Source organism: Trichosurus vulpecula, chromosome 4 (assembly GCF_011100635.1).
Source record: "Trichosurus vulpecula isolate mTriVul1 chromosome 4, mTriVul1.pri, whole genome shotgun sequence".
Lineage (NCBI taxonomy): Eukaryota > Metazoa > Chordata > Mammalia > Diprotodontia > Phalangeridae > Trichosurus > Trichosurus vulpecula.
Window position 1 is genome coordinate 409,719,820 of NC_050576.1, and position 22,540 is coordinate 409,742,359.

The 22,540-nt window shown below is 34.9% G+C and overlaps 1 protein-coding gene across 1 annotated transcript in view; it reads right to left on the minus strand.

Annotated features, from left to right (window-relative positions):
- Positions 1–22,540, minus strand: part of CADM2 (cell adhesion molecule 2) — a 293,611-nt gene that overhangs the window by 159,281 nt on the left and 111,790 nt on the right. Inside the window, exon 5 of the mRNA XM_036755809.1 lies at positions 8,232–8,402. Within this exon, the coding sequence (XP_036611704.1) occupies positions 8,232–8,402 (171 nt within the window). The remainder of the gene's footprint in view (positions 1–8,231; positions 8,403–22,540) is intronic.

A 22,540-nucleotide genomic window follows, 5' to 3' on the forward strand; every position in this document is an offset into this window, starting at 1 on the left:
TTTTCTTAATTATTATTCTCTAAATCCCACCATAATGCTTTGCACATAGTCCTTGCCCAATGAATCTTTGTTGAATGAATTAATGAATGTTTACTTGCCTATAAAATATACCTTAAGACTCCCTGGGGCCAATATCACAGAAAAAATTCATATTCATTTCAGGACCAGAGATAAGATATACTTTCTAAAAGAAGTACATTGTTTAGCCAACAGAAATGCTTATTTAAATTTCTGAAATTTTAACTTAAGCTTGCCTTACTTTTGCCTTATATATGTCTTTTTTTTTTACTTTCAATGACTGAAATATTGTGATTTTGTTGTATAGATGCAGGAAATATCATAGCATTTAGAGCTGAACAGGACTTGATAAATCATGTAACCCAAATTACTCACTTTACAAGTGAGGAAACTGAGACCCAGTGAGATTTCTGAAGGTCATTCAGGGTACTTGTAGCAGAGCTGAGATTAGAATCCATATCCTTTTGCATTAGAATGAAGTGTTCTTTCTGCTACATGATGACATACTTGACCAATATTTTATAAAATTTGAGCTAACCTTTGCTACAGTCCTGGATTTCTGATGATCTGCCAGAAATGTCAACCAGGATTATTAGATCGTGTATTTAGAGTCAGAAAGGACCTTAGAGGTCATATAATTAAACTCATTTCTTTTACAGGTGAAGAAAATGAGGAATAAGGAACTTGTTTAGGGCCACACAGCCAGTAACCGGTAGAGCCAGGATTCAAATTGATCCAAGGACTTCAGATTCAGCACTCCAACTTCAATGCTCTTTCCACTGCCTCATACTATGTGCACTATTTCCCTCCCCCTTGCTTTTCAGATCCTTTATATGTCCTGTCTTCCCCAACTAGACAGCGCTTAGCACAGTGTCTAGCACATAAGCAATTTTGCTTGCTAAAAATATTTGCTGACTCTGTGCTGTAGCTAAACTGCCATAATTGGTTGTTTCTTTTGTATAGCATTCATTTCCCCATGCCTATTTTCATGGGCAGTCCCCATGATTGTAATACTCTCACTCCTACCTCTGGGAACCCCTAGTGCACTGAAAAAGCTTAGTTCAGGTATAATTTCCAAGAAGTGCTTTGCGATCCCTTCAGTTGTTAGATCCCCCTCACAGATCTGTTTCAATTTTTTCTTTGTATCCTCAGAGTTTGGCACGGCTGGCACATAGTAGGCGCTTACTTAATACTTGTTGATTGTAATCCAGCAATAGATGGATGAGTAGTGTACAAATTATATATAAACTTTGGTTACAAAATTCTTCCTTGTATGTTGTCCTTGTTATTGTTCGGGCATGTCTGCCTCTTCCTGACACTGTGGACCATATGGTCCATGGGGTTTTCTTGGCAAAGATACTAGGATGCTTTGCCATTTCCTTCTCCAGTGGATTAAGGCAAACAGAGTTTAAATGACTTGGGTTAAACTAAGTATCTGAGGCCAGATTTTAACTCGGGGCTTCCTGACTCCAGGACCAGCATTTTATCCACTGAGCTACCAAACTGCTTCCTAAAGTCAATAATACGAAAAATTTAATCACACACATACACACATACACACACACACACACACAGAGCTAAACTGGCATAATATATATGTGTATATATATATATGCATATGTATATATACACATACATATATATATGGAAGAAATGAGAAGAATTTATAAGAAATTGGCCTAGTAGAATGTGTGTTTCTTGGTGTTTGGGGGATTAATTCAATTTTAGCAAGTGTGGAGTGACATATCTCTTTGTACACCAAACATAAAATTAATAATAATAATAAAAATAGCTAGCAAAAGGTTTGCAAAGTACTTACCTAATTTTATCCTTACAACCTGGGAGTTAGGTGCTATTATTATGTCCATGTCAGATGAAGAAACTGAGATGTTAAATGATTTGTGCAAGGTGGCATGGCTAGCAAAAGTCTAAGGCCAGACTTGAACTAGGCTTTCCTAACTCCAGGTCTAACATTCTGTCCACTACACCACCTAGCTTCCTTTACTTTTTAAACTTAACATTCAGTCAGAGAGTGTGCTTAGTGGATAGAAAGCTGGCCTAGAAGACACTGGTTCATGTCCTCTCTCTATCAAGTCACTTAACCAGCCAGTGCTCTAGGCAATACTCTAACACTGCAGAAAAGAAGGTGACCTTCACTGGTAGAGTTTTTTTTTTCCCACTGAGAAATTCTCTTTACTTAGAAAACCACAGGTCTAGTCTTTATCTCTAAGGTTTAATTATGACTACTGTGGAAATTAGCATGTAAAATCCTTTTTGGGATCTGTTCCACTAGAATCAGACATTTTAAAAAATGTTCTCTTGGATTAAATAGAACAAAAGGGAGAATATTTTGGAGGGAGAACATTATATTTCACCAAATTTATGACTTCTCCTGCAGGTGTCCAGGACAGTAAGAGGAGAAGCAGTGGTCAAGTGATCTACAGTGTTCAAGCTACCACCTTGTAAAATGTATATTAGAAAGTCCCAGGAAATAGCTGGTGTCATTTTTCAATTGCAAACCATTTTAAGATAACGTAGTAATTTTGTTGCCAAAGGAACAAAACAAGAAAACAAAAACATGGAGAAATATGTGTAGAAATATCCTATGATATTTTTGATTGACTGATGCTAGCAAAAGTAGATTATAATCAATTATATTTTACATGCAGACCCAATTTGAAATGTTTCTGAATGGTAAAGGTTAGGACTGTACATTAGCCATTTGAACTAGCTAGCTGCTTTGATAGATAAAACTTGGCAGCAAATGAACCCACAAGTTTTAAAAGTTATTTTGCATTTAAATAATGGATTTCTTATTTTCATCCATCATTAACCTAATTGATCTCATTTAAACATGCAAATTGCGGCACTGCGCTTTTGTGCTCATGGATATTATTTTTTTATTGCTCACACTTAGAATCTCTTATTATAAATATTTATTAATTCAAAACTTTCTTTCTTTTACCTGGGATCTAAGCATTTAAATGATTCATAATTTAAATTCATTGTGACCTAAAGAAATAATTAATAATCTAATAATATATATTATTCTCTATATTAATTTTAGACCAGTTTCTCAAATAATGCTTTTGGGTTTTGTTTTGTTTTTTTTCCCTAAGGCACAGCATGCAAAATTTCTCAAAATGGTTTCATTAGACGAAATATTTTCCAAAGTTTCCTTCATTTTACTCTTTAAAAAATATTTTACCTGGTTTTTATAATTATCGTCTATGTAATTGGTGGGACAAGAACCTGTAGTTACATTTAATTGTTTTGTTTCCTACATGATTCTTTCGGTTAGAACTGATACAGTAGTCCTGCTGAGAATTAAATAAAAACTGACTCATACAATCTGTTCCACTAAAAATATGAAATCAGACAAGTAAAAAAGTCATATTGTTTTTAAGGGACTTAAGTAAATCAGTAAAATGAATTAGACATTTCTCAAATATGTTATTTAGGTGGACTGAACACTGCAGGAACTTTTTTTACATATTCCTATGATGCATGCCAAAAGCATTGCATTAAATTAAAGGTAAAAGGGCAGGTAGGCGGCACGGTGGATAGAGTGCCCAGCCTGGAGTCAGGAAGACTCATTTTGATGAGAACAAATGTGGCCTCAGATATTTACTAGCTGTGTGACCCTAGGCAAGTCACTTAAGACTGTTTACCTCAATTTCCTCATCTGTAAAATGGGTTGGAGAAGGAAATGGCAAACCACTCCAGTATCTTTGCCAAGAAAACCTCAAATGAGGTCACAAAAAGTTGGACACATCTCAAAAATGACTGAGTTAAAAAAACCAATGCATATTAAAAACATATTAAAGATAATCTCTGCAATTTGGTAACCCTTTACTAGCATTGTTTTTAAGTAGACAGGGTTAGGGTTTGGATACATATTGTGATTGGTATAGGGAAATACTAGGTAGGGAAACTTCCTTTACAAATAAAGTTTGTCACCATGTCTGCAATATGTCACCTCAGAGAGTTCTCTAAAGCAGTAAGAAGTTAAATGCCTTGCCTAGGGTCACACAGCTAGCATGTGACCTGAACACTTGTCTTCTTGGCTTAAAGGCAGATCCCCCATATATTAAACTCACTGATTCATTTGTTGTCCTTAAATAATATAAATAATACTTTTAAAGTATATATCCGCCACTTTTTCATAAACAGCAATCTCACTGCATGTTTTAGCAAAAACAAATAAAACACCATCACCTTGTGCAATTGAGGCTAGAAATCCCTCATTAGGAAACATGAACTCTAAAATACAGGGCTTCTCATGCAGAATTTGACATAACTACATTTTCATATTTAATAGTTGTCTGTAATATCACCTTACACCAGATTATTGCAATAGGCTCCTAACTGGTCTCCTTGTCTCAAATATCTCTTTACCCTAATCTCTCACTAGAGGCAGCTAGAGGGGGCTCTTGGCCTGGAGTCAGAAAGATTTAAGTTCAAATCCAGTTTTATACATTTATAAGCTGTGTGGCCTTGGGCAAGTCACTTAACCTCTTTTTGACTCAGCTCCCTCATCTATAAAGTAAGAATAATAATATTGCCTGCCTCCCAGGATTGTTGTGATGATAAAATACGATGTTTGCACAATACTTTGAAAAATTTAAAGTGCTGTCTATATTCAGTCAGTCAATCAACATTTATGAAGTACCTACTGTGTGCCAGGAACCATGTTAAGTGATAGGAATACAAAAAGAAATAAAAGATAGTGCCTGCCATCTAGGAGCTCACAATATAATGGAGTACAAAAGTAACAAAAAGCAAGCAAATATGTACAAACAAGGTATACATACATGAGATAAATAAAAAAAATAATAATTAAGACAGGGAGGCCCTGGAGTTAGAAAGGGGCTGGGAAAGAATTGTAGTAGATGGGATTTTAGTTGGGATGTCAAGCAAGTCAGGGAAGACACCAGGTGGCGCTAAGAAGGGAGAAGGGAGTGTTGATCAAAGACTGTATGTTGGGGAGTAAGGTGTGAGAAGACAGGAAAGGTAGGGAAAGCCCAGGTTGCAAAGGACTATAAATACAGTTGTAGTTATTGTTGTTAAATTACAGCTGCCAGTGACTTTCCTTAAGTACACATCTGACCACATCATTGCTCTACTCTCAATCAATCCCAGTGGCTTCCTATTACTTTTAGGATCAAATATAACTCATTCACATGACTTTTAAAGTCCTTCACAACCTGGTTTCACCCTATTTGGGGGACTCATCGGAATTTAAACCTCCTTCTACATTTATTGATCCTGCCAAAATGGCCTTTTCTCCATTCCTCCCTCATGACACTCCAACATCCCTCAAAATGCTTTGAAAACCTAAATGGAATTCGGTAGGACTCCTTTGCCTATTTTTTTCAGATAGTTATATAGTATTGGAATTAATCGTTCTTTAAATGTTTAGTAGAATTCACCTGTGAATCTGTTTGGACCTAACTTCATCTTTACCTCAGACTCCTAGAATCTCTCCCTTCAAGAAGCATTTCAAATACCAACATCTATATGAATCTTTTCCTGAGGCTTCCAACTACTACTGACTCTTTTAGAAAGTCCCTTGTATTCAGCTACTTTGCACTGTTTTTATATTCATTCTGTACAAACTATATATGAACTTTTTTTCTTCTCCACTAAAGTATAAGCACCTGGGGTGGTAGGGATAGCTTCATTCATTCTATTTGTATCTCCAATACCTAGCCTAGATTTGGCACAAAGTAGGCACTTATATAAATGCCTATTGATTGATTTTGGTGACTCCCTGGTATTACCTAAGATGTATCCATATCCTATTCTACATTGCTGTAACTTATGCCATGCCAACCCTAGGAAGAGTATATTAAAGATGGGAAGAAGGGTGTTGTGTTTTGTTTTGTTTGCCAAAAGTATGGTTCCTTGGTTTTCTTGACATGTATTCTAAGTTGTAAGTATACATTTTCCACCCAATGTCTAAGCCAGGAAATTTTGAAACTGTGATGTACTTCCCTCCTATTTTCTATTTCACCCCTCCTTAAAGCCTCTTCTCTGCCTGAACCTCTGTCATACCTTGCAGGACATTAATTCGAATACAAAGCAAGAAGCTCTGCTTCATAACAAATAGGAGTAAATGTACTGAGAGGCAATGCTGTCTTATCTGATAGAGTGATTGCTTACTTTCTGTGAGATCATGAACAAACCATTTCACCTCCTACAGCCTTGGCTACTTCATCCCTAAAATGAGGTTAATGATACATGGGATGGGTGTAAGGAGAGTTCTACAAATGTGTTTTTGTTATATTATTTTACATACTCATGAAGCCTGAGGAGATCTCACTAATAAAATCTGAGAGTTTTTGTGGGATACACATAGCATCCTGGGGACTAGTTTAGGCCCTATGTGGAGAAAGGATTTATCCTTCCAGATTAAAAAGAAGGTAAAACACCAAACAAATTGGTGATAATCTCTGTTATCTTGCATCCTCAGGGATGTTTTAAGGCCCCACCTAAATGTAACTGAAACCTGCTTTACTATGGCTCTGAAACCAGCTGCTGCAATTGCCCCCACTAACACAATGGGAAACTCTGTGCCTCAGAGGGACAACCAACATAATCATAAAATAATTTTAATTAAGCTCCTTCATGTGCATGGTGGTATACTAGATGCTGCGAAAAAGAAATTAAATAGATTTTTTCCTCTGCCTTCCAGACACAAACTCACTAAACTAAGATAAAGTGAAAGATTTTTTTTTCTGTAATTGGTCTGCCATCCCAAGGGGAATATGTATACATATATGTATGTATGTGCATGTGTTTATACATATATACATATACACATATATATCTGTATCTATACCATCTTCAAACTTTCAAAAAAAGTGACCAACTCTTAATAATTCATTATACTTCAATGCTGCTTGGTAACATCGACTTGATGAATAATCTCTTTCTCTTTTACACAGCTAAGAATATCCACAGTGAGTGCCTTGCTTCCTTCTGTAAGCTGTATAAGCAAATTACCTTAATTTTCTTTCAATTTTAGGGGAAATTTGAATTTCATGTAATAATTTAACTTTATTTTAATTTTTCTTATTGGCTTTGCCTATAAGACAAGAAAGTTCAAGTAAAGGAATTCTGAGGCCCTTTATTCAGTATAACAAGAAATCATATGCCAGTCATTTTAGATAACTACTGATCAAATGAGGAAATGAGAAATCATGAAACTGAAATAACTAAAAAAATGAAGCAATTAAAAATAAAAAGGTTATGATTTATTATAAGGAACTTACCTTAAGTTAACAAAGTATTACTCAAGTATATTGTGCCATTCAAAGACTAAACAATGAAAGGCTGTATGAAACAATTCACTAGCTTTATCTCTGATGCTAAGGTCATGAAAGAAGACAAGGCTAGCCCCTACTGACCAATTTAAGCTTTGGTCATGAAATCTGTCAGTTTGACAATAATAAAACCTTCTGAGGGGGCCTTTGTGCTACAGTGGATAAAGACTGCATTAAATAGATGGTTCGGACACAAGCAAAGGACAACATAGACTTGGAGAAGGTCAAATCTCAACTAGGACTTTAGGATGTACATAGGGTATTTTATGCATAAAAATACATATGGAAAATAAGTTTTGCATTTGACTTTTCAAGATATAAAGCACTTTCAAACTTTTATCACTATAATAAAAACAAGGTAATATCTGCAGGGAATATAAAAACAACCTAAGATCACATAATGGTCACCCCTTCAAAGCTTTTGGAAGGACTTAGAACACAATTTAGAAATTAGAATTCTGAATCTCCAGCTCTATTCTTACTTTATTTTTGCTACTTATTTTGACATATACTGAATGTAGTAAAGCCCGATTTTTTTTTGGAAATTTCAAATGGAACATGGGCATTAAACTGTATTATCTAGGGTTCAATTGTCAGTACTTTGTTGAAGCCTGCTAATATGTTCAATTGGTTCTTCACCAAAAAAAAAACCATGCTTTTTTTGGTAATCAACAAAAAATTTGAAAACAACAGTCTTTTATCTTACAATTTTTTTAAACTTTATTGCCAATAAAATAAGATTTCCTTCTCTCTGAATACCATTACCATGAAGAAGTTTCATTTACTTGACCTGAGTTCTGCTATAAGATGAACAACTTGGATTTGATTTAAAAAGCAAAAGAAAAGATTTAGTACATGAGTTTAGGAGAAAAAAGGTTTACTTACAGTGTATTTCTAGGACCTGCATTGCTACCTGAGGTGTGGAGTTTAGAGATTCATGGTCCACTCTGCAAATTACTTTCACGCCATCATCATTTCGATCCACTCGGAAATCAAGTGTACTGCTGACAGTGAATGTCTTGCGATTTGCATCTTCTTCTTTCAAGTATTTGACATCTGAAAGCAAAACATACCATTTACAACACTGAATTTTTCTTTCAAAATATTAACAGATCACATTAAACTGAACAATTTTATGAAATTTACTTTCCTCCATCTTTATCGGTTTTTTAAAGACCAATTGTTTGCTGATTTAACATTCAATCCATTACAGACTGAAAAAGAAAAATACAACCATTTACTAAAATGGATTTAAATAGAGCAATTTTAAAATGAAATAAAGGGAAAGATTAACACCATAACATTCTCTTTCCCACATTCTCCAAACGATCTTGATTACAAATAGATACAAGCTTTCTCGGCAGACCATTTGGGAAATGTAGACTTCTTTCTTCCTTTCCTTAGACTTAGCCATTTCACTAAAGTAAATGCTTTCTTATTCTAATCACAATAATATAATGTGGGGTGGAGATTATTCATATTTATCCGTTTGTAGGAGAAGGTTTTATAATGCATAAAAGAAAGCATAAAATTGTTGAACGATGATTTAAACATGAACAACATGAAGTGAGCCAACATATTTCTGGAGAATGTGCAAGATAAGAGAGTTGTCATCTTCGGCTACCAAAGGAGGGAGTAAGGATGACCTGAGCATTTTGAATATTCAAACGTGTCTATGTAGTGAACTCTGCTTTCAGATAAAATGTTGTTCAATTGTTGAGGAACTCATTTCAATATGAGTAACGATATATACATTTTTATTGATCTTTATGGGTCCTAAGATCCACATAAGCTAAAAGAGCACAGTTTGATTAAAACAAACAACAAAAAAAGAATTCTTGTGTTACCCATTTGGAATAATTATTCATCACTCATAATGCACTGAAAGGTACAACTAAGAGTTATTTGTTTCTTTGTATAAATATTTTTTAATAATGCTGTAATTTATTTTGGAAATTCTTAGTCCTGAAGTAGCTCTTAAGTATTTGGGAATTTTAATAGATCAGAGAAGAATCAATAGGCTGAGGCTAAAGCACTCATTATAACAATACCTCAAATTAATTTGAAAAGTGCATCTGCTTTACTTATATTCTCTACACCCCTCTATCATCCTTCTCACTCCTTTCCCTTTTCATTTTTAAAAACAAATTTTATGGAAGATCTTGTTTAAATGTGTATTACATATTTTTTTTAAAATGCCATAATAGGATAGTAACATTAGTTTAGCTAGAGGACTGGGGGAAGTTACAATTCAAAAGCACATTTCTTTTTCTAGGTTACCTTTAAAACAATATTGGATATGTATTATTCAGCACATAGCTATTTATATGGCTCATTGATTTTTGTTTATTTCAGCAAAAGAACAACCTTGTCATATTGATTTGTCATAATAAGGATCTTTAAAATAAATTTTAGCAGAAGAATAAACAGATGAGGTCATACTTGCCTTTCAAATTATGTGTGTACATTTGTGTGTTCATAATCATACATTAGATAACATTTTTGTTTAAATAAAGTTTATATTATAAAAAAGACATTGTATCTCCTCAGGTGGTTTTTATTAAAATAGTATATCCATGAGAAAAAGGGGGGAAAGGACTTTTGAAGGAACATAAAAACCAAATCTAGTTTGTATTAGAGTTCTGCTTTTTAGTTTTGAATAAACTACACATGGTTTAGGATTTTTTTTCTCCCCATTGGCTTATAAACATGTGTCAGCATAACATCTCTATTTCTGCTGGCCTAATTCAGCTTCTTAGATTTCAGCATCCACAAATTAAATTCTGCATTGCTGCTATGACTATAAAAATACAAATTCTGATTTCTCCTAAGATAAAACCATTGAGTATTGATTTAGTTCTTTGTTAATATGAAAATCTACTCATTTCTTCTGAATTTCCGAATTTATCAATAACATGTTTAAAAGAAAACAGAAAAAACCTAACGCATTTACTTTCCTTTTTATCAGTACAGTTTTTCTTTTTCTAGATTTACAAACACAGCAAAGAGAAAATATTGTCTCCTAGCAAAACATTTGGAAGGTTATATTTTCCTCTTTCACCCCCTCCTTCCTTTCTTTGTTCTTTCCATCCATTTCTCTATTTGGTCTCTCTATTTCATCCAGGTAGGAAGTTAAGGGGCTCATGTCAGGGTTGCATACTCATCAGCACAAGAATTTTGACCTGCTTTATTTCCAACTTGGGCTGATTTTCTCTTCCTGGTGATACTTGCTTCCTAGGATTCAATGCTGAACTTGGTATGGATACCCAATTGACTTGGCCCATTGCAACTCAAAACTCTGTTCCAAGAGTTCCAGCATCTCTGGGTAGAAAGGATTACAGAAGTATACCACATACCCTGACCAGAATGTTATATTGTTAAGAAATACAAGAGAAGCTATTATAAAAATTTATTCTCATTGTTCATTTTTAACAAATGCTGTGTTTATATGAACTGCAATTCAACATATCTGTTTTCTTACATATTTGCTTTCAGAATGTAGCATTTAGCTTAAGTTTAACCAAACACATACAATCTGCTGTAGGCTGTTTAATGAAAGGTCTATAATAGGGTGGTTGAAAAATAAAATGTACTCACACGGTGAATTTATTTGAAGGAAAAACAAATTGAAATACTAATTGCTTTTAAAATATTAAATAATTAATTGCTTTTATTATTATAATTAATAGCACTAGATTACAAATGTATACACAACAAAAAAAGGAAGAATAATATTTGACTCTAGAATTTAGGATATCATTTCCACAAAAGACTGACACTGTTGTGTAGCAGACAACATAGGTAACCCTTTGCCATTTGAAGGAAACTTAAAAGTCTGGCCAAAATTCTTCAGTTTCTTCTTTTGGGTTAAGCCATTGTCTCCATAAAATGCAGTTAAAATGCATCTTTTTTTGTATTCAGGAGAAACTAATGTAGTATCATGCTATCATATTAGCCACCATTAATTCATCATTTCCCTTGCAAACCCTAGAGGGGATTAGAACACAAGACAAAAACATTTTAATGAGAAGAATAGGGAAGGGAACCAGGAAACTCTGGGTCATGTGCTTATATCTAAATGGTGCAAGTTCTTGTTGAGATGCTTTAGCAAGGATGCTTGGGGAGGTGGCAATAAAAAAGCTGGGGGTGGGGGAGAGGAACCAACAATAAACAACACTTACTTGACAATATTGTTTGGACCCAGTTTTGTACACTAGATGCAGATTTTTTGTGAAGATTTTTGAAAAAGGAAAGAATTAGCCAAATCTATGAAACTTAAGAAATAGTATGAAAGAAAAATAAGGGACAGAAAGGAATAGAGAACATGTCCAGAGAAGATTAATTTCACCTGACTCTAAAGAAGGCAATGAAAATAGAGTATCTGCGAATCACAGCTACACCATAAAGGCTCTGAAAGGTGAAGTGATTTAGTGAAGGTAATTAACAGCTAGTAAATTACAGAACAGGCACTCAAACTCAGGTCTTCTGGATCCAAGCTCCATATCCTTTCCACTATATCCTATGATGGGAGCCTACTTTTGAACCCTGCTGGTAATTTTGCAAATATGCTATATACAAGATTACAGGTTTGACAGGGTATAAAAATAGTTGTTACATTGTGTTGGTAAGCAAAAATGGGCTCCTTAGCACTTAGTTCAACAAGTGCCCTTGAATAGTTTGGCTTTTGTTCCCTTTGAGTAATTCATTGAGCCTTACTAGGTGCTAAGCCCCAGGCCCAAACCCCTATTAGGTGTAAAACCTTAGTGGGTGTGGATTGGCAACTAAGGTGGGGCCCAAGGTGGGGCTAACTCCAGGGAGGGCCTAGTTTACATGTCTGGGAGAGTAGAGGCTTTTAGACCACCTGGGTTTAAGTCTGCCTTTTGGTGACGATTCTAGGTCACATGGGTGAGTCGCATGTGTGACTCACCCCTGACACCGAAAAAGATATAAAAACCAGGGGTTGGCTCTCTGTTCTTTGGAGCTCATTCCCACAGCAGTGGTGGCGCGTGTGACTCTGGGCCAGCCCTTGTTCTGAGCTCCCGGGCTGAACCTAGATGTTGGTAACTATGAATCTATATTGGGTCTGTCTGTTGATGTTTGTACTTTGTTTGTAATTTGCTCTGAAGTTCAGGGTGCTGGCTTTTTTTTCCCTGAACTAAGTGAATGATACTTGTATGCTGAATTAAAGTAAGCTTGTCAACCCCTTCACCTTGCTTTCCTTAGTTAAGCAGATCAAAAGAACCTGTGCTGTTGGCAGCTTTCTGGGTGCTGGCTGTGGGTGGATCTTACACCCCCACAGAAGCTGCTAGCCGGATTGTTGAAACATACATGAGTATACATATAAAATTTATATTGAAGAAACTTTTTGTATGTATACAGATATATACATATATGTGAACTTTCTCATTCTGTAAATTCAAGTTTAGTAGAAAACACAATATTGATGATTCTTAAGTAAAGTTATTTTTGAATCATAATTCTTTTTATAAGAAAAAGAGTAATGTTTCTCATACACATTCGTATACCTTTGCTCCAACTCTAGGCCTGCTTGCATACACACCTACCTCCACCCCAATAATTTCTCTTTTAAAATATGTGTATATATGTAAACATAAACACATATAACATATACATATATATATGTATGTTTATATATAATATGTATATATGGTTTTTTTCTAGTTCCAAATTTTCTCTCTCCCTCTAGCCCCTCTCCCACTTATTGAGAAGGCAAGCAATATGAAGTCATGTACGTGCATTATTGACAGCAGGGTAATTTCTGCATTCAAAAAATGAATGAAGTTCTATACTACCACCTGAGGCAGCACATTACACTTGTGGATGACTCCAATGATTAGGATTTTTTTTTTGTTCATATCAAGACCTAACATGCCTCTCTGCAGCTTCCATCCAATGTTCCTGTCCTCTACCTTCTTGTGCCATACAAAACAAACTTAATCTCTCTTCAACATGATAAGTCTTCAAATACTTGAAGGCAGCTATCATGCCCCTAATGCTATCTTCTCCAAAATAAACACCTATAGAGCTTCCAATTCTAATCAATAGGCCTAATTTTCATAAAATTTATTTTTAACCAACATTTATTTTTTCTACCTCTCAGTATACCTGGTAGGAGGGGAAATCCTTGTAATAAATACCTCGTAGGAGGGGAAATCCTTGAAATACATATTCAAATAAAATAAATTTCCAAATTGGTTAAAAATGTATTCCTTAATTTTGTATATTTAGTTCATCACCTTGTATCAGGAGGCAGGTAGTATACTTCGTCATGGGTCTCCTAGAATCATCACTAGTCATTGCATTGATGATTAAATCCATACCATATATATAATTAAAGTATTCCACTAATACTTTTACAACATAATCTCGAGGCCTTTAACCATCATAATCACCATTCTGTAAATGTTCTCCAACTTATTAATGTTCATACTGAAACATGCAATCTGACCAAGGCAGAGATGATTGGTCTGTTGGTTCCTTTGTCTCCGTCATTGTGCTTTGCTTAGTGTACTCCAAGATTACATTAGTTTTATTTTTTCTTTGTTTGCTTTTTGGTGGAGGAGGCTGCAATAAAAATGTTGGGAAAAAATGATAGATTTGGAATCAAATTAGAATCTTGACTCTACTATTTGTCCACAACATTAGCATAGGAAATTTTGCCAAATACTTTTGTAAAGTGTTATAAACTACATGCACATCATTAGTTTGATCTATCACTCTAAGTAACAATGTCAAAGGAGGAAAGGAGTTAAATTTGGCGTGTCCTGTTCTTGATGAAGCCTTACTGGATCCTTCTGATGGTCACTTTTTTAGATATTCAATAACCACATTTTAAATAATATATGATAAAGTTTTGTCATGAATTGAAGTAACCTGACTACCCTATATTTTGGAGACTCTATTATCTTCTATATTTTATTAAAATCTGAACATTGGCTCTTTTAGGCAATCACCCTATATCCAATATTTCTACAAATTCAAGGCTATAAAAGGATTGGTTGACTGGAATTACCACAGGACCATCTAATCCCTTCATGTCCTGTTTCTACCCACATCTCTCAGCCTATGTAGTCTGCCATGTTTTCTCTATTTGGTATCATTTAAGTGTGCCCCCAATATTTATTTTAACTAAACTCAATTCCACCTAAATTAAAACACTGACAGATCTCATGTGAGTAGAAGTAAGAAAGTAGGCCAGGGGAAGTTTTACAGTGTTAGCCCTGGGCCCTGCACATTCCTATAGATGATTGTTTTTCTACATAAAATATATTCTAGTTAACTGAAGATTGTCCATTAAATGCTGAAACATTTTTCATTTCAAAACTATTTTTAAAGGAAATTTAAAAAATTATACACATCTTTGCCTTACTAAAACATAATACTCTAAATATAGGTTGATTTTTTTTTAATTTGACGCCTCAGGCTCAACACTATGAACATCAATTATTGTATTGGATAGAAAGTGTAGCTATAGGCAAGGACAGATACAGAGGGTGAGAAGTATAGATTCGAAATCTTCTGGCCCAGGAGATAAAAGGAATTGACTTTATTTGAAGAAGTCCCTGATCTCAGCTTGTTAGTTTTTTTGTTTTGGTAATTTGTTTTTTTCAGGGGAGGGCTAGGGGTAGGGGTACTAAGGCGAGGGAGGAGTAAAGGCAGAATGAAGATTGTACTTGTGTGACCTCCACAGCATTATAAGCTAACAGTGATAATTCATATTTAAACCAAGCTTCAAGCTTTAAAAAAAATGTTTTGCTCACAACCCTGTGAGGGAATTAATATAAGCATTATATCCTCACTTTATAGACTAAGAAAATGATGGACCAAGTGGTTAAATGACCTGCCTATAGTCACAACATTTCTGTCAAAAACAGGACTTTTAGGACTTTTCGGCACCGAAGCCTTTGGTCTTTCCACTACATCATGTTGGTTCTCTCTTCCTTTTTTACAAAAAATGATTATTGAATGGAAGACTAATATAACCTTCTAGTAAGTGGACTGTTTTACTCTCCAGAAAATATTTTTTCCAATATAGTTATGAAGGTTCTTTTACTTGTCAATAGCATTAAAATTGTGGGGGTTTTCCCCTGCATTACTAGCAGTTTCAATTCACTCTTTTCTCTTACTCAGGTAAGCTCCTTGGGGGCAGGGTCTGTCTTTTGACTTTCTTTGAATCCTCAGTGCTTAGCACAGTGCCTGGCATGTAGAGGCACTTAATAAATATTCACTGATGGTGTCTGAGGGGGCGAGAAAGAAAAACAATAACACCTGCATGCATTTATATAGTATTTTAAAGTTTACAAAGCACTATATATATATATATATGCATATATACACACATACATATGCATATATACACACATACATATGCATATATACACACATACATATGCATATATACACACATACATATGCATATATACACACATACATATGCATATATACACACATACATATGCATATATACACACATACATATGCATATATACACACATACATATGCATATATATACTATATCTTTTCATCTCTTCAACAACTTCTGGTAGAGTACTTTAGGAAGTGTTTGCTCGAGTGCTTTGTAAGTCTTAAAGCAAAATACAAATGAGTCAAAGCCAAAATATAAATATCGTTGAATTGTTGTCATTGTCTCATGCTCATCTTGGAGCTTATATTACTCTGCTATTGTTCTTTTCTATTTAATGTTCTTTGGATTAGTTCAGGGGCAGCCATGTGGTACAACTGAATGTAAGACTTAGGAGTACTTGAGTTCAAATTCAATCTCAAACACTTACTATGTGATCCTAGGCAAGTAACTTAACTTCTGAATCAGTTTCCTGATCTGTTAAAAGGGGATAATAGCACCTCTCTCTTACAGAAGTTTTGAGGTTAAATAATTTAATATTTGTAAAGCACTTTGCAAATCTTAAAGTGTTATGTGAATTGTAGCTATTATTATTGAAAAGTTACATAAAATAATTGCTTTTGTGGTTGAATAAAATAATAAGATGTAAGCTGATCTTCTGTAGATGCAATAAAAATATCCTCAGTGTAACTTGAGTACGAGACACGATGATTAAATGATATAAACTGTATTCTGTTCCCACATGATTTTATTTCTTCTTATAGGTCTTGATCTTTTAAAAGTTTTTCATTTCCCCTAGCTTGGAGACTGAGTATTTGTTGTGGATCTCTCTATTGTAAGTATGTTATTAAGTTTTTATGGATCTATGTTATATCCTTGTGCTTGTGGGCAGTAATGGGTAGATGATATAAAGGGTGACATTATAAACAAATTTGAAGAGCAAGGAAGAAATTACCTATCAGATCTACAGATAGGGTAAGAGATTATGACAAAACAACTGATAAGGAAGATCACAGAAAATAAAATGCACAATTTGGATTATATAAAATTTAAAAGACATTGCATAAACCTAACAAATGTAGCTAAAATCAGAAGAGAATGAGCTAAATGAAAAATATTCTTTGCAATAAATATCTCATTTATAAGCTATGTATGGAAATTATTGAAATGTATAAAAATTAGAGCCATTGCCCACTTAATAAATGAATAAAAATAAAAGCTATGAATGGGTAATTTTCTAAGGAAGAAATCCACATTATCACAGGCTATTTGAAGGTGTCTGTAAATTACTAATAATTAGAGAAGCACAAATTAAAACAATTCTGAGGTACAACCTCATACCTTTCACATTGATAAAGTTGACAAAAAAGGGAAAATGCTGCATTCTGCAGAAACTCTAGTAAAATAGGTACATTAATACACTGATGAGGGAGCCATGATTTGAACTAATCGTTCTGGAAAGCAATTTGAAATTATGTGTCAAAAGTTATTAACTGTGCATTACTCTTTGACTTAGCAAAATCATTACTGGGTATATATACCCTAAAAGATCAAAGATAGAGGAAAAGGACCCACATAAAAATATTTATAGCAGCTAGCTCATTTTGAATTGACTAAATCTGGAAATTAAGGTAGTGGCCATCAATTGAGGAATGGCTGAAAAAAAATGAGGTATATGAATGTGAGAGAATATTAATGTGCTTTAAGAATTGATAGAGGGGATAGTTTTAGACACTCTTCAGAAGACTTGTGTGAACTGATGCAGAATGAAGAGAGAAAAAAAACAACATAAGCAATAACAATTTTGTAAAAACAAATAAGTATGAAAGAATGAGGATTAATGCAAAGACAAACAATGATTGCAGAGGACTCAAGATGAAACATTCTACTCACATCCTGACAGAGAGATTATTTACTCAGGGTAAAGACTGAGACATTTTGTCTTGGTTGCGGCCATTGCAGGGATCTGTGTTCAGATAGATATATTTCTCCCTCAAAAAACGTAATGCTCTGGATGTATTAAAGTTTCTTGGTTGAGGTCTCAAGAATGTGTGGAGGCCTATATTTGTAGCGTAGACATTTGTGTTCTATCAATATATGAAAGATAGTGAGACTCTGATGTGTATTTCTAGCCACCAGGTCCTGTCTTTCTAGGTACTCAGTAGGGGCTAAATTTTTGCAACTTGTAGTAGTATGTTAAACAGTTCTTTCAGAGTTTTCTTTTATATTTGACATTGATCATGAAGTCCAGGTTTCTTAATGACAACCCTTCTATAATTTCTTTAATTACCATGATAAAAAACCCTCCTAGTTTCACGAACAAATCAGTGTGAATTAGTGTGAATCAGTGTGAATTAGTTTCAGCCCCCTTTGGAAGAGAGGGATTCTCTGCCCTGGTGGTGAAGAGGGAGAACATGCCACACATAGGTGATCAACGGTGCAAAGCCATGGAAGCTAGAGTGTTTTGTTTGAGGAACAGAGAGGAAGAGAGTTTGGAGGGAAGAGAAGAAAAGAGAAACCTGAGGCAGGGAGATTGATGGCAAAGTGAGAGGTGATGAGGTGGTGGCAAGAAGGGGATATTAGAGATATCTGTGCAATGCTCTTTGGCTGATTTATTGTTGGTTGATGGATCCCACTGCTGTATCATAACCATTTTACAGGCTTCAACTAGAGCCATAATAACTCCACTGAATAGGCCTTACTTTTGGTTCCATTTGACGAAAACAAAATAGAATGTTCCTGTCTTCAGTCTATATTTACACTTACTGAAGTGATATCTGCTTGTTCTAAAATATTTCTGCAGAGTTTTTTGTTACCTGTTTATCATGTGCTCTGATAATATTATCAAACCTCTTCTTCTTTTATGTCAAGGAATATTAATTATTCTACAGCTGCCTTAAGATAATGGGTCTTCTATTTTTTTTTACAATATAGGATGGATTAAGGTTAGGATTCTTTCCAAACCTGTAATGAGCCATTTTATAGTTTTCAAACTGTACAATAAGACTTGAATTATGTGTTGAATGCTTTAGTGCTTTTCATCATTATCATTAAGCGATTATAAGTCATTTACTATGTGCATGGGAGATATCCAGTGCAAAGATAACAATCAGGAGATGGAGCATATGTACAAGGAAAAGAAAGAAGGTCAGTGCTGCCGGATCATAGTCTCTGTGGAAGGGAATGAAGAGTAAGAGTAGAAAAGGTAGGAAAGGGTGAGGTTATGAAGGACTTTATGCAACTACGTTTCTCCATGTATTCATTGGCAATTTCTTCCTTGATAGCTTTACGCTCCATTTAGCTTTCCTAAAGGAGATCAGAATTATCGTAGGTATCACTTAATTGTATTAGTTCAATTTGATCACATTCGAGCTTGAGATCTTCAGTCATCGTTGTACATATATGACAATCACACTTGTCAAATCCAAATGACAGTTGGACATCACAAGGGAAAGATTCCAGGATGTTGTTTGATGTTGTTGTTGTGTTGTCTTTTTGTTGCTGATGCTATCATTCTTGTTACTATTCTTTTAAATTTTTCATCAAACGGCAAGAGGAGAATTTCTGCAAACCTAACATAAGGTCAATCTTTTTTTTTCAAACTTCTGTTTTATGTTTCATTACTAGACACGAATAATGATAACACTTGCACAATGAGGCAGTGTAGTATAGTAGATAGAGCTCTGTTGTAAGAGGACTTGAGTTTTAATCTTGTGTCTTCCATTTGTTTCCTATGTAACCCTGGGCAAGTTATTTAATTTCTATGCCCTTGGTTTCCTTTTCTAAAAAAAATGAGGGAATTGGATTTGATGGTCTTTAAGGTACCTTCCAGGTCTAAATATACTGTCTATGATTTAAGGAAAGTCCTAAACAATTTCTCCACTTTTTCATGAAATTTCTTCCACAGAAAAAATACAGATTCTGATAAACATATAGCTCCCCTGGATGGACCCATGAAATAACTTGGAAAATCAGGAAGATGGTAAAAATATTACCAGACACTAGCCAGCTTCCTCCCTCAGAGAGAGCTCTACCATCGTCTAGCAATAGAATAGATTTGCTGTCCTCAGGTAAGGCTATTCTGAAATCATTTTTCTTTGTAGAAACAAAAAGATGATAGAAAAAGCCAGACAAAATTTACTTTTCAGTTCATGAAGTAGGTCCACCAAAGTGTCCCTTTTCCATGGGAATCTGCAGCATTAGCACAGGCAAAATCAATCACCTCTAATTTTGCTTAAACTGTCACCAGCTAGTAAAGAACATATATATTTGCTATGTTTGTCACCCAATCAAAACAACTTCATTGTCCCAGTCACAATATTCAAGGAACAAATTATATTTGGAAATGAGTTCTCCAAAAAAAAATGTACATTATTCTTTGCCAGTGATTAGGGGAAGCTAGGTAGTGGAGTGGATATAGCACAGGGCCTGGAGTTAGGAAGATAGGAGTTCAAATCTGGCCTCAGGGCACTTCCCAAGTTACCTATGTCTGCTTCAATTCCCTCAACCAAAAACTGGAGCTAATTATAGCACCTACTTCACAAGATTGTTGTGGGGATCAAATGAGATAATAATTGTAAAGCACCTAGCACAGTGCCTGGCACATTGTATTTGCTGTGTAAATGTTAGCAAATGTTATTTTGTTTTACTACCTACAGCCAGCCTATAAGGGGAGCATCTCAGTTGAAAAAATTAAAGTTATCTATATAATAATATACATATAGCACTCAAACATTTATATTTTTTCATGAAAACTTTGGATAGATGGATGCTCTGATATTTTCATTGAGGACATTTCTACATCTCTAGTTGCTAATATGGCAGTTCTCCTTCATGGTCCTGCCAGCACCTCAAAATTCTTCATGTCTTAAACAGACCTTTTTATCTTTCTCTCAAACCTGTTTCTTCTTCTGACTTCACTATTGCTGCCAGAGGCATCACCTAGTCTCATGTTCTGTTGTAACAATCTGGCTAGCAGCTGCTATGGGGGTATAAAACCAACAACAACCAGCTCACAGAATGCTGCAAGCCCAGGTTCTTTTCATCTGCTTTACTAAGGAAAGCAATGTTAAGGGGTAACAATCTCAATTTAATCCAACATATAAATATCATTCACTCAGCTCAGGGGGAAAAGCCTGCAACCTGAGCTTCAGAGCAAATACAAACAAATTACAAACATCCACAGAGAGACCTTGTCTGATTCAAGTCTCAATTCATAGTTACCAGAGTTTAACAAAGTCTCAACATCTGGGTTTACTAGCTGGAGGGCTCTACAGCTGCCTGGAGACTTCACATCAGCGCACTGCCAAGAGTGACAGCCCTAAGCAAATAGCTCTGTCTTCTCTTTTTATGCACTCTTTAGCGGTCATCAAATGTCATCTAAACGACCAGAACTCAAGCTCTTATTATTGGCTCTGGAGTTAGCACCTCCCCCTAGGACCTTGAGGGCTTCATGCCCATGTGGACTTAGCACCTAATAACTACGGGTTTGGGGCCTACTTGGGAGCGAAGATATAATCAGACCTCCCTTCATGGGCCTCACTTGGAGCCCCACCTTAGTTACCTAATTTAATCAAGGAGATAAAGGCCAAAACTCTTCAAGTGAACTTGGTTGAATAAGTGCTAAGAGCCCATCTTGATCTGCCAATACACTTTCAAAAGCTTGTTAAGGTGGTGTAGTGAATAAGCGTGCTAGACTTGGACTATAGGAAACCTAAGTTCAAATTCCATCTCATATATTTACTAAATGTGTGACCCTAGGTAAATCACTTAACCTCCCTCAGCTTCAGTTTCTTTATCTGTAAACCTACTTTATGAAGTGGAAGTGGCTCTGAATTCTTGAAGTCTATGTTGAAGAAGAAGGCATAGAGAAATTATATGAATAACTTGATAAGACTCTTCAAATTAAATCATTAAACTCTGATCCTTATTAACTGAAATACAAATGTGGGAAAAGGTGAGGATGGTAACAAAAAAAAATCTGAGAATACATTATTCAGAGAAAAAGGTATGAGAAAGTCAAAAGACTTCTATAAACTAAACAGAGTTTTGTTCTTTACAACATAAATTTTTTCTTTGGGAAAAGAATTAGCAGTATGTATGGGGCATGGCAGATCCTAAATAACATTTCAGAAAAAAATTAACAAGGTAGATTAAATTGTAACAGACAGGAAAAGACTTGTTATTGATTTAGGAGTTATTCCTGAATCACCGGTCTGTGGACAGCCAGACCACTGACTTGTCAGGGCAAAATCAGAATTAATAAAAAGCAAGAAGAAAGAATAATAATGATAAAAGGTATATAATTGAAACAGTAAAATCCTGAACTATTTAAACATCTATTAAACAATGAACTAAGGTAAATCGGCATCAGAAATAGAATCAACACTGATAATTAAAATATGCAGATATCCAGGGGCTCTAAATCTATTGTCACAACAAGAACGCCAACAAGGAACAACATAAAGAAAGCACCCTAGTCAGCACACACTTGATTTAAATTGTCAAGGAGAGAGATGGTGACCCAAAGTCACATAACTCATTTATAAAATCATATGATGAAGGATTATGGAAGATTTTAAGCAGTATGAAAAAGAGAAGCATTAGATGGTTAAAAAACTGACTAAAGAAAATTTAGAAAATGATTCACCCAAGCAAAGACATGCCAAGGACCTTTAAGTATGAAAATAGAAGGAAGACAAAGACAAATGTAAATATCTCTAAAGATTACTATTAATTAACTGTTTTCACCATTAAGGATAGTAGGAAAAATGCACTTGGATCCTAACATCATGGTCCCAAAATTGTCTT